Source organism: Culex pipiens, chromosome 3 (genome assembly GCF_016801865.2).
Source record: "Culex pipiens pallens isolate TS chromosome 3, TS_CPP_V2, whole genome shotgun sequence".
NCBI lineage: Eukaryota > Metazoa > Arthropoda > Insecta > Diptera > Culicidae > Culex > Culex pipiens.
This window is the reverse complement of record NC_068939.1, coordinates 151,071,927-151,089,358: the sequence shown is the minus strand read 5'-3', so window position 1 is coordinate 151,089,358 and position 17,432 is coordinate 151,071,927. Positions and strand designations below refer to the sequence as shown.

The 17,432-nt window shown below is 40.1% G+C and overlaps 1 protein-coding gene and 1 non-coding gene across 2 annotated transcripts; both read right to left on the bottom strand.

Moving 5' to 3' along the window:
- Window positions 1-4,839: 4,839 nt before the first annotated feature.
- On the bottom strand, window positions 4,840-10,382 carry LOC120422249 (RNA-binding protein RO60-like). Its single transcript, XM_039585642.2, has 6 exons — window positions 10,269-10,382; window positions 9,551-10,124; window positions 6,675-6,861; window positions 5,775-6,620; window positions 5,343-5,703; window positions 4,840-5,261 (listed from the first exon to the last, which is right to left on the bottom strand). Exons 2-6 carry the CDS (start codon window positions 9,812-9,814, stop codon window positions 5,117-5,119), a joined length of 1,803 nt encoding a protein of 600 aa, XP_039441576.1. The 5' UTR covers window positions 9,815-10,124; window positions 10,269-10,382; the 3' UTR covers window positions 4,840-5,116.
- A 6,649-nt stretch (window positions 10,383-17,031) lies between these two features.
- Window positions 17,032-17,113, bottom strand: Trnas-aga (transfer RNA serine (anticodon AGA)). Its single transcript has one exon. It is a non-coding gene; the product is annotated as a tRNA-Ser (tRNA).
- Window positions 17,114-17,432: the final 319 nt, after the last annotated feature.

The window sequence follows — 17,432 nt, the reverse complement described above, 5'->3', positions numbered from 1 at the left end:
TTAATATTCCCAGGTAAGAAGCACTTAGTATTCCAGTCTATTCGAATTTGAATGAATTTTGGTTCGTAGATTTCTTGTCATGTTTTCATTTTCCCTTGTTTATTTCAGTGCTAATTATTTTTGATATTTTTTTAGATTTGAAATGAAATCTTATTGTTTTATTGTTTTTTTTTTTCACAACACCAAATACCAAAATAAAAGTAATGTTGTTCGCAATAACTTACAAAACTAATAATGCTTTAGGATTCGACATAGATTTCCGTCTCTATTGTGGGTTTGTTGAATTTATTAGTTTTTTTGTTTTTAATCACAGCGCTAGAAGTGTCGGATCAGATGACTCAAATCATGAAAAGAGGAAGTTTTTGTTTGCACATTAAAGGCTTTCCAAACTCATTGCTTTGTAGCAAAAAGTTTGCACGAATTTTAGGTTATTTGCTAGGTATTATGAAGGGTATCCTTTGCCGCTTTTAGGGTGGCTACTCTATGCTTTACTCATCTTGGGATTTTTGTGATTAACAGTAAGGTATTATCTTAAGATTACAAGAACACGTACACATACTTAATACATATGAATCGTGCTGTAGCTTAACTATCAAGGAAATAAAAGATTAAATTTGTAATTTTAATTAAAAATCATATGAGCAACATGAGTTCTGATTGTAACGGGATTGAACATTATTTGAGAGTTAAACTGTGTTTAATTTTTTTTTTTGTTAAAGCCAAGCTTCCCTGCACCGTGCGGCACACGCGGTTTACTTGTACCTCGGTTTTGCTTTGCGCCTGCTTTGTTCGGTTTACACCCGTACCCGACAGATTCGAGCCGATGGTATTTTGGTTCGCACGCTCGGCTCGTCGGCTCGGTTTCGTGTCTGGCACTCACCCGTGGCATGAACCCAGCGTATGAGCCAAGGTGGTTCACTCGGCACATGGTATGCGCCGGCGCATGGCTTTCTACCTAAGGTACTCGCGATTGAGTGTGTAGTAGTGCGGTTGTCAAAATCGTTATCTCTGACTCTCTCACTCCACTGACACTGACATTGTTTATGTTTTGGTTTTCCTGGCACGGTCGATTGTTCGTTTGTTATTGTTTTGGTTTTAGTGGCACGGAGTCATGCACTCACACTAATGCAAAGCAAGATCGCGAGTACCTATGATATACAGCCTTGGCGCCGGCGGTACAAACCGGATTCAACACCACAGCGCGTACCACGGCACATACCGAGTGAACCACCTTGGCTTATACGCTGGATTCATGCCACGGGTGAGTGCCAGACACGAAACCGAGCCGACGAGTGTCTTGGTGCGCTGGTACGATGAACCAAAATACCAACACACAAATGGGTTCGGGCTCGTACCGAAGCTAGAAAACCAAACCCGCGGTGTGCGTTGTCACTGGCGAAACTTGGTTAAAACTGAAGGAAAAGAGTTTCTGATATTTTTTGCTGAAATTGATTTGTTTGCGTAGATTTCTACGTAATAGACATTCATGGGCAACTTAAATCTTAGCAGAGAAACGAGCTTTACTTCAAGTCATTAACACTAGTTACTCTCCTTGCTTGGACAAGATTCTTGAAGAGAATAAGTTTAACGTTAGATTATCGATACCGTTGAATATGTTATGTAATGTGCAATATAGTGTAAATATGTGAATTACACTTTAACTTCCACTACCAAGATGAGATTATTCGTCGATCCGCCCTTATAACATGTCAGTAAACGCTTGTCTCTTCAAGGTATGATAATTTTAGGATCCCAGAAAACGCCTCAACTGAAAGAATTAAATTTGGATTCATCTTAAGCACTTCTTCCCTTCAGAGATAAACTAAGTTGCGCCTTTACAATTTTATTTATTGGTCGGAAACTCACTAAAATTTAGTTTTGTCGTTCAGGGAGCCCAAATCTATCATACCTTGACGAAGCTGCCATCAACTTCAAAAATGTCGAGTTGTGTAATTTATTGTGTTGATATTTCTGAAAATGTTAAGCAAAACACACACTACCAGCTATCTTATTAAGGGATTATAGCTTACATTTAAACTTACTGGCTTGTGCATGTGGGTCGTCGCGCATGTTATTCTGTGTTTTTTTTTTAAATCAGTACAAACATATCTCTAAACATGCGAAGCCTATTTGTTTGTTACTGAAAATGATGAAAATCGCACACAAAAAAAAACCCAAATTGCCGCTACCAACTGAAGGAGCCAATTTGGTCGATTGTATAGGGACCATCCATAAACCACGTGGACACTTTTTTGGGAATCTGTTACCCCCCCCCCCCCCCCTCGTGGACAATTGTCCATACAAAAAAAAACTTTTTTGTATGGATCGTGGACAATCGCCAAACCCCCCCCCCCCCCTAAAGTGTCCACGTGGTTTATGGATGGTCCCATAACAAAAGCATCGTATTATTTCAGAGATAACAATAAAATAAGCATTAACAACTAACAAAAAAACAAAAAAACCCACAACCAAACAACCACAAAACAAAAAACACACCCACCCCACACCCCCCACCCCCACCCCCCACCCCCCCCCCCCCCCCCCCCCCCCCCCCCCCCCCCCCCCCCCCACCCCCCCCCCCCCCCCCCCCCCCCCCCCCCCCCACCCCCCCCCCCCCCCCCCCCCCCCCCCCCCCCCCCCCCCCCCCCCCACCCCCCCCCCCCCCCCCCCCCCCCCCCCCCCCCCCCCCCCCCCCCACCCCCCCCCCCCCCCCCCCCCCCCCCCCCCCCCCCCCCCCCCCCCCCCCCCCCCCCCCCCCCCCCCCCCCCCCCACCCCCCCCCCCCCCCCCCCCCCCCCCCCCCCCCCCCCCCCCCCCCCCCCCCCCCCCCCCCCCCCCACCCCCCCCCCCCCCCCCCCCCCCCCCCCCCCCCCCCCCCCCCCCCCCCCCCCCCCCCCCCCCCCCACCCCTTATTCTGTTCATACTTTCAGAAGATTGGATCGTTTTTGTATTGCGCGAATACGCTGTCGTTTCGTTTTGCGTTCGATAAGTTTGTGTTGTTGCACGGTTAATATCACACTATTGCTTTCGCAGTGATTTTTAATCACGACTTCAATGAAATGTCTTGGGTTGCACATTTTCAAATGTTCGGTTTTTCCTTTTTCGTTTTTGGAGTGGCACTCTTAAATCAATGATGGATGAATCTCCCTCAGTAGCGTTTGATTTTCTTTTCGCAAATTCAATCGAAGATGTTTTTGCAATATTTTTTTGAAATGATAATGGCTTTTATTGTCCCCGAGTGTTATATGCGAAATTTTGTCTAATAATTTCACCATCAAATTCAAATTTACACGGAAAAGAGGAGATCCATTCCCAAATCAGTATAGGGATTATTCTGGTGTGATTTTGCTGATATACGAATATGTCGATTTCAGGGATCAGTGTTTTTCTTTTTTTTAAATACCCCCAGACCCAATGTCACCCCCATTGGGTCTGGGGGGTGAGATTGGGTCAAAGTGATTTTTTACGGATTTTACTATTTCTCAGGTTCTTCTCATTGAAACTGAATTCTGTTAAAAGGGTTGTGTAGGGGACATCTTAAGATGACTTCGCTGAAAAAATCTCGTTCCTAGAACAAATCCTGTTATTTTGGCAGCTGTCTAAAGTTGAGGTACGTTTTTGCCAAAAATGACCTCTCGAAAAATCATTTTTCTAATACTTTTGTTAGAATTGCTCGAAAACTACCCAAATGTTTGTAAATCTCCACTTCAAACATTGTAGCATGTCAATACGATTCCCTCGAACAAGAAACACTGTTGGATGACTTGTTTTTACCATATCGTTGTATTTGAGCATCATTTTAGTTTCATTTGACCTAATGTCACCCCCTCTAAGGGGTGAGATTGGGTCAATTTTCAAACTATTGGCATTCAAGGTAGTGTTCATCAAAATCCACCATATTTTGGGAAAATGTCAGTAAACTATCTAAGAACGTTGTCTACGAATCTACGTTGAAAGATTTTCGATGTTGTTTAATTTGTTTTTGTTATTAAGAAATTAAGAGAGGTGTATCGTTTTTTGACCCATAGTCACCCCCACTGACGGTACATAAACATTAAAATTTGCTGTCCCTGGTGAAACACGGCGAAAGATCACGAGTAAATAATGCAAACGGCGAAGAGCAACTTTCCTTTTTACCTCTCCGCTACATTAAGGGTAAAGAGTCATACTCTCAACCAATGCTCAAAAAGTGTCAAAGACCGTGATTTCCAAAAAAAATGAAAGAGACATAATCAGTAAGCTTTCACCATCGAGCTCCGATCGTTGAATGCTGACAGAACGCGCCTGTCATGGTCGTCATCACGAAGAGACTGTCAGTGAACGCACACGAAGCTAGTCACGATCGAAACCGAGCTCAACACTCAAGCAGCCGCACGACACAAATGCGCATGCTCTTTCTCTTTTTTTCTTTTTCTCTCTTTCTTCCTGGTGCGGTGCTGACAGCAGTCATTTGAAAGCAGTCACGAGGAAAGTAATAGAAATTTCTGTAATACTCAAACGAACGAGCTCTTCGCGAGTGAGAGAGGTGGCGAGAGTCAAATGACTGTGTGAGTGACTTTGCGTTGCGCTCATCGACTTTCAACAAAAAAGCGAGTGCTCACAACCTTTGCTCGCAACCAAAGTGCTACTATTCGAATCTCGAAGTACGCATGAAAATTTTGTATTGAAAAACACACATTTTTAAGAGTTCATAAAAGATCGACTGCACATCTGGTGAGACCGAGGTTAGATGTAAAAACGTCGTCTTCTGACATCTTTTAAGAATGCCTTGGTGATGGTTCCTCTTTCCGTGTTATTGATTTTGCAATCATTTTAAATTTTTCGTAACTTTATCGTCAAATTTGGGGTTGATGTATCATTCAATTTGAGGTTTATTTTCAAACCAAATTTCAATTTCCTAAAACCCACATACACTGCTTGCTTAAAGTGTACGAATATTCTAAAAAAATCCACATGGCGTTGCAAACAAAGAGGGACCAGACTAAGCTGCACTATACTGGGTTCACACGCTATGCAGTTTACGAGAAAATCCTTGCCCGAAGCATCTACAACTACCGCTGAATAAATCCATAGTAAAATACGATTAAGATACCTTCTGCCGACAATTCCGCGATCGCTTACGTAAAGTGTCCCCGTACGTACGCATCGATCACCTTCGGCGTCTCCTCGGTACAACCGACGATTTCCAGCACCCGTCTGGTTGCGGCCATATCCGCGTGGCGCAGGTCCTGCTGGTGGCGACTCAGGCTGACAATAATGTACCTGAAAAGGAAAAAAAAGACGGGAGACGCGTTAAAAAAAACAATTCTGCTCGGTCCCGAGAAACTCTCCGCCAACACTTACACCGCTTTGTTGCGCGTTTCGGCGTTGTACGTGTTCAGCACCTGCACCGGCGAGTCCCGCTTCGGGTTGACGCGGATGAGCGAGTCCACGATCGTCAAAAACACGTCCACCTTTGCCTTGGCGCGCTGCGCATGGCGAATCGGCTCGCAAATGTCCACCTTGGTCTTCCGGTTGGCGATCGCCTGGATGTGATCGCAGCCCTGGAAGTAGGCCATCTCGCGGGTCAGATTGACGTTGTTCAGCTTGGTCGGCTGCTCCGTGAACGACATAATGTTGACGTGCGTTTCGCGCTTCAACATCGGCAGGGTCAGCAGAACGAACGCCGCCTGGCACGACATCAGACGGTTCCCAAAGACGGGCTCTGTTAGGGAATGTTTTGGAAAGTGAGCAAAAATTTACCAAACAACAAAAAAACAAACAAAAAGTTCTTACTTTTCGACTGCTTCGATCTCAAATCCAGCGTGACGAAGAATCGCAACCCGGTGCGCTGATAGTTCAGCATCGAGCTGTTCAACGCGTTGTAAAACTGCTTCATCACCGTCGGATTGGCCGTCACGTTTTTCAGCGCTAAATTGTTGGCGGTGTGCACGGCTTCCTTGACCACGTTCAGGTAGCGTTGCCGTTCCTCGTACAGTCGCATCGTCTGGTAGATGAAGATGGGATGGAGCTTCGATTCCGACACCGAAGTCACGCGGTTCAGCACGTTACCGTACGCGGTCGAAAACGGCGTGTCGACGTCCTTCAGCAGCTTGTAGTCCTGCAGTACCAGCGCAGCCTGGACAATGTCTCTGTAGGCCATGCGCGAGAACAGACTCTCCCAGACGGCGGACACACGCTGCAACGGAGCCGGCACCAGCTGGATCGTGTACTGATGCTGCTTGATCATCTGGCAGGCTTGCGTGGCCGTCTGAACCGCCTTGAAGGTTTTAATGTCCTTTAAAACCTGCACAGCTTCGCTGACCTTCTCCTCACTAGCTTTCTCATCCTCTTTTTTCGGCTCCTCCGAAGCTTCCGCACCATTTTCCACCCCATCCGACTTCTTCTTTTTGCTGGCCACGTCCGATTTTTCACCGTTGGATCGTTTCTTTTTCCCACCCACTGCAGCGTTGATGACTTCCATCTTTTCTCTGTCCTTCAGGTTCATGTGCAGCATCACCGCCAGATCCTTATGGCTCCACTTGTGGCAGCTACGGTCCGACGCGAACATCTTGGCCAACTCCACGGCGGAATGTTTGTCGTACCACTTGGTTAGCGCCGTCTTCATGCCGTGACCAAATCCTAGAAATAAAAAGATCAATAATTTCCTAATTTTTCCCTCAAATTAAATCTCACCCTTGCCGGTGGTCGCCAGCTTCTGGTAGAAGTGCACAAACTGGAACAGATCCTCCGAACGCTCGATCAGCTTCGGGATGGTCTCGTACACCTTGTGCTTTTCCTCGGGCGTTTTGAACGTCCGCGCTAGGAAAGCCAGCGCAAAGAGGCACTCGTCCGGACGAACCAGCGAGCCACTTTTCATGACCTGGAAGGGGAAAGGGAGTTTATGTCATACGTTTAGTATATCATATCCGGAACAGTTTACGGATCGGCCAATGTTCAAAAAATCATAGCAAATCGATAATTGAACATAATGATACGCTTTTATCTTCATGTGAAAGCTTTCCTTGTGATCTTTCGATTGATGTAGGGGAAATATACCCATTTTAAGCCTAATAAGCGGTCGTGTTTGAATGATGCTGGATAATCTGGAGTGTTTCTTGAAATTTACTAAAACGAAGAACACCAACGAGTAGATCAACTTTTTGTGAACATTTCTGTTTATTTTCATTTTTACTAAAAGTTGTTCTATTCCTTTTACAAGCATTTAAAACATATATTTCCTAAATGTATTCTAATCAATCGAGAATGCATTGGGTCACGCCCATTTTTCTATTTTCAGCTCAGTTCTTGTTTCCAACAGCGCTCTTTTGGGTCTGCTTAGTGCTGCCAAAATTGATGAAATTTTAAGCGAACACTCACGAGAAGTAGCATTTATAGAGAAAATTTCCTGGCATCTCTGGATCACACCAACAGACGCTGCTGATGGTGTTGGTAGCCACCCTTTGTTCTTTATTTGCCTTCGCTTCTCGCTTGGTTTTCTTCAGCATTCGATTGGAATGGGTCGTCCAAATCGAAACGTCAAAAGACATGGCACGTTTGTTTTTTTATGGCGCTTGCTAATTGGGTCCTAAAATGAAGCTTAGATTGCTGATATTATTGTTTACCGCGATAAAGCTTATTTTTCTGAGTAAAATTACCCTTTGTACGACCACAAAAAGTTTAAAATGGTTTTTTTAAAGCAATTTTGAAAAATTAACCTCGTGGTCCTTCTTGACAGAAAAGCTCCTACTTGACAGCTCGTTCCAAGGGGACCATAGTTGATCCATCGAAAAAATGTTGTCTTGTCAAATTTTTTGTTTGCATTAAAATGAAAAAAAGTGATCAGAAATAGTTTTTAATCGTGTTTTTTACCGTTGTACATAAAAATTGACATAGGACTTTAGTACCCAATTATTTACATGTTTCCGGATTATATTTCAAGTGAGTGGTCAACTAATGTGCAAAAGAACATGTTGCCGAATGTTGGGGGCAGTTTTGTATCGAAAGCGCCGTGAAATAAGGCGAGGCGTAGCGAAAGTGAAAAGTTAATTTTGGCGATATGTGTGTGCCAACAAAATGATGAGAAATTGACTCGCAAAATAGAAAATATCGACGGTAACATTTCAAAAGGCATCATGTACATTTTGACACTTTCTGGGTTATTGCATATTCTGAAAGTACTCCTAATAAGCTACCTCTCCACCAAAAATGAGCAAAAGTTACTTCAGTAAAGTCTGTTTAATCATGATTTTAAATAAAGTAACATAAACAAAATCTCTGCTATCAGCAGTCCCTGTTTATATAGCCCTGTCAATCTGTCAAACAAAAGACTACATGAACCTCGTGACGAAAAAAAAGCAACATGAACAAACCGCCATGTACATTCGGCGAAGAAAAACGAATCATAACAAAGCGTCCCCCTCAATGACAGCAGGGAGATATAGAAGTTGGTGATTTCAAAAGAAGTTATGTTTGTTTTTCTCAAATAAAATTACGGAACTAATGTTTTATTGAATTTGGATGATCAAGTATCAATAAAAGCAACGTTTTTCATCGTTTGTTATCATTAGAACATCTTATTTTGCTTTTATATTATAATGGGAATTGAAAATGGATGCTCAACATTCAAATGCGTTTTTCTCAAAACGCATGGTTTGTACATGATGCTTTTTGAAATGTTGGCATCGAATATGATCAAAAGTGCATTAAATTTGATCTTTTTGGCCAGTAAGTGGCATACATTTGCGTGCTTACTCGAGGCGGTGCTGTTCCTGGTAAGTTTATAGCCGTAATAGCATTTTTGAGCTTTAATCGAGAATCAAACTCTACATACCTGGAGTTCTTTTTGAAAAGGTCCAATAAACAAAATTTTCAGTTTTTATTTTTCTTTTTGGGTGTTTTAGAAACCACCTTGAGGCAGGGGTATTAATAAACACCCAAAAAGCAAAAACCGAAAATTTGTTTTATTGGACCTTTTCAAAAAAAACTTCAGATATGACGAAGATGGGTGTTTGATTAGAAAGGGTATATTTCCCCTATACTGGTCTAGCCATTTCTGACAAACCTTAGTGCAATACGTCGTCGGCAATACTTTTCTTCTACAAAATATTACTTGCTTTTACTACTGCCATAAAATTAAAACACGCATCGATTTAACATCTGAAAGCAATGAAATACATATTTTAGGTCAAATTATGACTTACGGCGTACGTGCTTTGAACTATAAGAAATGATAATGTCTTCGAAGGTTTAAATTTTTAGCATGACAAATTTGCTGTCAATAGAATTCAATTCAATTTCATTTTATGTTAGTAATATTGGTAAATAATCATGTTACAATTCGCTAATGTTACGTTTCTAGTAGACTTTTGAAGATAATCGCAGTACAAGTGCAACCCTATACTTTTCCACCCCACCTCCTAAATCTGCATTGCTAGAGTCGACCAAATACTTCAGCTGCCCCCATCCCCCGTAATGCTTCGCTGTCTAGGAGACAAGACACGCAAATGAAAAAGAGAGCCATAGCTCCGATGTCCCCCCCTCAAGAAAAAGATGGACGATTAGCCCCTTACCCTCTCAACCATCTCGAGCGGAGGCTCGGTCAGCGTTACCGCTTCGGCCAACTTCCGGACCAGCGGATCTTCGTCCGCTCCATTGACAGCGTTCGACTGCGTCGTCGTCGTCGTCGAAGTCGCCTCAGCCAGAGTCTTGATGGGGCCGAGAATCCTGCAGCCTTCCTCAATGTTCAGCGGTTGGGGTTTGCGAATGTAGAACGGCTGATCGGTGCCGAGGTACAGGTACCTGAGGATCACCTCGCTGTCCTTCAGTTTGGCCATCGCTCCGGGACCGGCTGCAGAGCACTTCCGCGGGGGTTCAGATACGAAGGAACAGAAAAACTTTCGACTCGATGTGCACCTATTTCGAACGGAGTGAAGTCACCACACAATTATTTTCACTGCTGGCCCAGTCTCAGCGAGACACACTGAAAGAAGAAGAGCAGTTCTTCACAGCGTAGATACACGTCGTCGTCGTCGTCTTCTTCGAGTATCGGACTCGTGCATGCAGCAGCAGCAGCAATGGCCTGGCCAGCAAGTCTCTATCACCACATACGCGCGCGGCCAAGAGAGAAATTAAACGCACACCAAACTAAAACAAGAAAAACTACGTATGAGCTCTGAGTTGTTGTACAATTTTACGAGAAGAAGATGGGGCGCGCATCTACTGCTGTAAGGCAATCCCCGCGGTGTACGGCCACTCACTACACTGTGTGCCGTATACGTACGTACATACCCTCGCTCTCTCGCGACGTCCCACGTGTCGTCTCAAAAGGCAATGCCAACTCTTAGTGGGGTGTAGTAGTGTTGTGTGGATTTGTTATGCTTATTTTGCATAACATACCAGCATAGTTCGCGTACACCTGTTGAAGAGATGTTCAAATAGAGTCAATTAGTTTTGTTATAAATGTTATGATGATAACAAAATTTAAATTGAAATAACTCTTCATGGTTTGAACATTTCAATGAAATAAGTGTTTTTTTCTATACATCTGTACAGTTGTTTTACAACCCAAAGTGATAGTCAACGTAGAGAAATGAATTTTAAATTGTTTTCATTGTTTACATGTCTAATTTCATTAAAATTTTGAAGTTCTCTGAGAAAATATTTTTCCGGCCCCTGATTTTTTAAGCCAGTATTGAAGGGGTGGCATAAACTTTGAAAGGTATTTGAGACGGCCTAACTTGACAATTTTCACATATCTCGAGTTTTTTTTTGAAAAGGTCCGATAAATCAAATTTTCAGTTTTTGCTTTTTAGGTGTTATTAATACCCCTGACTCAAGGCGGTTTCAAAAACTGGGAATTTGGTTTGTCGAAACTTTAAAAAAACTCCAGATATGATTAAGATTGATGGCTGATTAAGTTAGACGTAAAAAATTAAAAAAAAAAACCTATTGGAAAGTTATTAACCACCTGATAAAAATATTTTCAATGAGTCCAAAGTTCAAAACTGGAGTTTTTTTTTTTTTTTTTTTGAAGAGGTCCAATAAACCAAATTTTAAATTTTTGCTTTTTGGGTGTTTTTTAATACCCTTGACTCAAGGCGGTTTCACAAAACACCCAAAAAGGCAAAACTGGAAATTTGGTTTATTGGAGCTTTTCAAAAAAACTCCAGAATAGATCCATTTTTCTTAAACAGCTGATATCGATGTTATTTATTAGGCACCCCTACACACTTCCAACACAGACTTCAAGTGCATGCGCTCACCATCACACCGAGAAAAATATCTAAACTTGGGAATACATTTAGCAGTGGTGAACACACTAGCTCAAAATCTGACGTAGTTGACTGTATTTTGACATCTGTTTGTTTGGTTTGTTTGTAAATAAATGTTTGTTTGATAGGTTATCCACCATAGGTTGTCTCTTCTCTTTGGGACTCGGAATGTTAGATGCAAATGGGTTCTGAAATTATGTTAAGATGATGATTTTATTACACATATCACATCCATAAAACTATTTTTTTTCAGTGCAATGAAACTTCTTACACGCAGAGAAAAAATATATTAAATATTTTTTCTTGATTTTAACAAAATTGAAAACTTTAGCATACAACGATAAAAAAACATTAATGCATTGATCTTGACAGATTCCAGTTCCAAAAAAGCTTATTTATATACAATCGACAACCTTTTAAGCTGTAAAAAAAGATCGCTTGAAGCGGAATCAGACTGTCCACAATTTATGGAACAGCAAAGTGTCATAAGACTTTTCCTCATGAGCCGAATTGGGACAACTGTTTTAGCCTTGTCACTGTACAATTTTTGGATATTTTTTTTATTGGTTTCGGATAGAACAATGTGCATCATTTTCCAAAAATAAAGCTTTTAAGTGTTCTAAAAACAACTGTCCCAATGCCATTCCTTTGGGAACCAACAACGAGAGAGGTACTCCTCGATATTAGCTCATGAAAAGTGCACGAAAAAGAGGCGGTCCTCACCCGCAGGATCGGTAGATTTGAAGAAGCTAAAGAATACCGAAGCGCTACCTACAAAGCCAGGCAGTTTGAGCAAGGAAGCTCAAAATTAGTCTGGAAACCAGTTCGCTACCCTTCTTATGGACGTGAGCGAGAAGGAAGAAGAAAGTAAATAAACAAATGTGATCAGTTAATAATAAAACGAAAAATACAACAAAGATGAAGAGAATTAAGCCATACCACTAAGCATGCAAAAGAAATGTAATTATTATAAGAAAGTTTAATAATGACACATTTAATTAAAAAAAATGCTGTCTCAATTCAGACTATAGCCCCATTCGCCCCCGTGTTGATAAAAAATAATTTAAAAAATGTTATAATTATTCAATTGTTGTCACAAAATTCGACTGAATTTTTAATGCACGCAGAAAAATATTTTGTACGATCAGCCTGTAGGAGGTTTGAATCAACAATTTTTTTGTTGAATATAATCAACGCTGATTTTCTCAATTCAACAAAATTCTTTTGTTGTTTTGAAAAAGATGCTTTGACGTTTAGCTTTGATTCAACAAAAATCTTGATTCTCAAATCAACAGCATTGTTGATTCAAATATGCCTAATTTTTTGCGTGTGGGATTTCTAGAACATTTCTGGAGTTTTTTTGAAAGCACCTTGAGTCAGGGGTATTAAAAAACACCCAAAAAGCAAAAACTGAAAATTTGGTTTATTGGACCTTTAAAAAAAACTCCAGATTTCCTTTGCTTGTTACATTTATCTATCCCTACCGGAGCGACTATTTTTTAATAAACCTTATTTTTGATACTTTCAAATGAAAAGCTTAAGGATCTATTGAACTACGGCAACCAACATTTTTTTGTATGTGACAGTTTTTGTTTTACAGCCAAACTCACTAACGCAGCCAAATGTAGGCAGACGTTTTTCAAAACAAATGCAAGCAAACTAATAACTCAATTAATATTAAAATTTTGGAATAATTTTCAATAAATCAGAAAATTAAAAAACAGCCCAGACTCGATTACCCAAAGGAACAAAAGAACTTCGGATAATCGAACCACAAAAATAAAATTCATATCAATTTCGAGTTCAGTGCATCATTCCAATATTTCATCACGGTCATCTGGATGAAATAATTTTATTTACATTTTTTGGAAATAGATTTTATTTAAATTGTTTTAATTGGCGCAAACTATTTTGGGGCATTCCCTTTGACCAGAAAAGCCATTTTGTGTCATTGGTTCACCCATACAAGACTCCATACAATTTTGACAGCTGTCCGTACAAATATGGTCCGTAAATATTCGCAAACCTGTATCTTTTGAAGGAATTTTAGGTTTAGTGTTGTAGGTATTGATGAGGACTATCAGAAAAAATTGTATCACGGAAAAAATATTGATTTTTTACCTAAGGCCGTTGCAAATATTTTTCAAAGTTTACGTTGCTGAGCTTTTTAATTTGATCTCCTAGACCCACCTTCAAAGGTGGTGTCTGTATGTACTAGACAAAAAGTCTGTAGGTAGTTTGATTTTATTTATTCGTTTTCGTTTCGTTTTACGGAGCAAGGTGGGGGACGCGGCCTCAAGTCAGTCCAAGTCCGGTTTCTTGTGGAAAATAGGGTAGTGGCCGAACTAGTATTGCATACCAAATGAACACCACCGGAAGATATAGAGGATCAGGAGGGGGAAGGTGAAAGAAAATTAGTGTAGGTGTGAGTATTAAGAACTTGGATGACTTAAGCAGTTACGTTAATCTAAGTTTAACACTGAATAAAGGAAATCTGAAATTATGATTCAAAGTAAAAAGGCCCGGAAGAAATTGAATTATTAGTTAATTAAATAAGAAAATGTAAATAATCGGAGATTTATACAAAGGACACCTATGATGTATTTCAAATTTAAAGGAAATTTAAAAAAAACTGGAAACCGAAAGATGAAAACTAACTTGTCTATGGAATATAAATCTTGATGCATTTTTTTTCTGGGCCCCGTCCTGTCGCGTCTGTCAGTAGTCTTATCGTACATTACAACTAGAAGCAGTTGTGCAAATGAAATAGTACACTTCGACCAGTTTAACCATTGATTAAAGTCCAATCTATTATTTACGGAAAACAAACATTTATCAACAACCTAAACTAAACTTTCTGAAAGAAACTTGAATCTCAAACTCCCAAATGTCAAACATTCCTTTACCTTGTTTTTAACCCAATAAACATAACTGAACAGTTCATACTTTACAAGTTGAACACTCGTTGTTAAGACGACTATTTCCGTAGTAACAGTTCAATAGGGCGAATCTGCATTTGTAAACAAGCAGTCTATCCCCCTCTTACTTGACGTGAACTGTCACTTGAGCGAAAGGGATAGACTGTCTGTCCACAAATGCAGACGCGCTCCATTGAACTGTTATTACGGATTTCGTGCCTTCCATTTCATTAGGGCACAGAAGCTCTGCAAACAAGAGTGTATACCTATCATACATTTTGTAAACTGTCATTTGAGTGAGAGAGATGCATCCCTGTTCACAAAAACCATGTGTCCCTTTGAAATGTTAGGCTCCATTTGATCGTCAAAACTCCAGTAGATCCTCGATTCGCAACAATGGTCGATACAACCATAATCCGAAAACCGTTAGTTCAACAGATTAACGAATTTTGTCCGATATCATTTCATTACTGATTGATCGAGACTCTATGGATTTTTTTGACTATTCCGAATGGTTAGCATACCACATAAATTGAAATCAGAGATTCTGAAAGCATTACTTAACTCACTTACACACAGATGGAGTCTGGAACTATTAAACAACCTAAAGTTACCAAAAAATACTAACTATTCTGAGTGCCTTGCAACAAAACTAATTTATCAAAATACCAAATCCTAACCTAACACCCACTTTGAAAAAAAACGAAAAAAAATCACAATGCCTAGAAGAGGCCTCTCTTACTGTTTTGTGTAAGCGTTGCTGTGCTTTATGAATTTCTACCTAAGCTAACGACGTATCAAAAAGATTAAAACCTGTTCAAAGCAGATTTTACAAACAAGAATATTGAGACGCAAATAAAAAAAATCAATATCTTGCAATTTTACATAGTACAATAGTTGTGATTGCTATCAACACAAGTATATAAATATAAAATAAATGTGTGATATATATCAACATCGGAAACCATCTTTGCAAATAGCCCTGAAACGACGGCAACGTGTGGCTCCATCTCCAGGGAGGTAGTTTGATTTTATTTATTCATAACTTATTTTTATTAGGATAGGACCTCTCATATAGACACTTAAAGGAGTCATTTTAGGGGACAAAAATCCGCAACTTTTGAACCATAGAAAAATATGGACAAACATTTTGTCGCCGAGTGAGTTATTGAAAAACAATCAGATTTTTTGGAAGATTAGAAATTTTACTTTTGATTTCAGTTTGTAAAGGCTCGTATGCAGATCGGAAAGAAAGAGCTCAAGAAACAGCTTTATGAACAGCAGCGCAAAGGAGAGGGAGCGATTTCTTGGGGCTTTCCTTCACCCTCTCTGGCTTGCTTTAGCTGCCGCTGCTGCTCATTTGTTTTTTCTTCTTGACCGGTTCCTTCCGAAGTGCATATACCGCTTAATTCGCAATTCGCAATTTTCAGTGTAAGAACGGGCCTTGACCGATCTTATGCACCAGGTTCCCGACGAACACGCACTGCCCTTACACCTACATCTCACTCTTGCTCTGAGTCAGTACGAGCAGCACGCTAGAACACGCTTTGAGTGTTCGTGCCAGGCATGCACACCTTCTTTTCCGGTTACGCATTTTAACTCGGCCGGGGGTGGTACATTACGTAGGGTTTGACGTAAGTATAAGCGGCGCTTATTATTCGCACTTGGCCTACAAGTGCATATACCGCTTAATGTAATAATTTTGCAATTGTACGTTGCAGATTTTTTTGATAAAGTGCACCGTTTTCAAGATACAGTACCTGTTCGGTAACTGGGTTGAAAACGTAGCGCAGTCACCGAATGCTGCTCGTTAACTGAGCTGAACAAAAAATAACGAGGGGACCACCGATGCATAATATTTTACAGATGCAATCTAAAAATAAGAGTTAATCAAATTTATTTACAATGCTTACTTGTTATATTTCTTTAATTGTTATTTAAAAATAAATAAAAGTTTAAAAAATGTTTTTAAATTTATTTAATATGATTTGTGCATCCATCAACCCCTTGGTCATTTCGGTTTGTTTTGGTTTATTGACGTTTGTCTGTTTTTTAACTGGGCTCCTGGGCAGTTATCGAGCGCCCAGTCAAACAACGCCCAGTTACCGGACAACTACTGTATAGCCACTTAAAGTTTAATTTTCCATGCAAAATTTAAGTCCATGATTGTCAATCCCTGAAAATATTTTTTTTTCGAAAAATTGAGCAAATTTCAAAAAAGATAAAGCCAATTGATTTCTGGTTTCTAAAAATCAACGAATAAAAGAAACAAAAAAAATAAGTTTTTTGCAATTCCGTCGTGAAACTACTTACTTTTCCTGTCATTCTTGAACGACGAAATAGCCTACTTTTCTGTACCAAAAATAACAGAATCGAATAGCAACACTTTTAAAAATAAATGCTGAAAAGTTCTACTTTTCAGTACTCAAATGGGTGCTGAAAAGTTGAACTTTTCAGCACTTGTTTCGAAAAGTTACACTTTTCAATTTTTTTTTTGATTTAAACGATTTATTGACAAAATACATGAAAATTTTACATAAAATTTCACTCAGTGTGTGTTTTTTGGAATTGCAAAAAATGTTGTATGGAACTCGTTGCAAAACATGATTTTTTCAGCACTCTTCGTATTTATCCCACTCGGTGAACCTCGTTGGATAAATGTACGACTCGTGCTGAAAAAAATCCTCTTTTTGCAACTTGTTGCATAAACTACTATTCTAAGTCTCATCCAAACAGCCCTTCATTTTGCCGGTTAATTTGCACAATTTTCTTTAATATTTAATGCACTACTAACACAAAAAACTGCAACTGCAAAAAAAAATGTGAGCGAAAAAGAATAAAAACCAAAAAATATCTCAGATGCGCAGTCGGTAGGATTCGAACCTACGCTCACAGAGGGAATCTGATTTCTAGTCAGACGCCTTAACCGCTCGGCCACGACTGCTTGGCTGCGTACGAGCGGTTACCACACAATTGCCTAACATGGAGTTCGGATATTCGATTAGACAGCAATCTGGCCCGATCGACGCGCGCTTGGTTTCTGGTTTCAGGGCGTATGTTTATTTGATTTTTTTTTCTTCGTCATATTTTGTTGGTTTATAAATATTTTCTTTTTTGCGTTTTCTCACATTTTTTTTCTCTCGGTTTAATATATATTTTTAATATAATAAATGACTAAATGGTTTCGCACTTTCCTCCGCCATCTCTCACTTCAACCTTTTTTTTTTTTGCACACACGCATTGCAGCGATTCGCGTTTTTTTT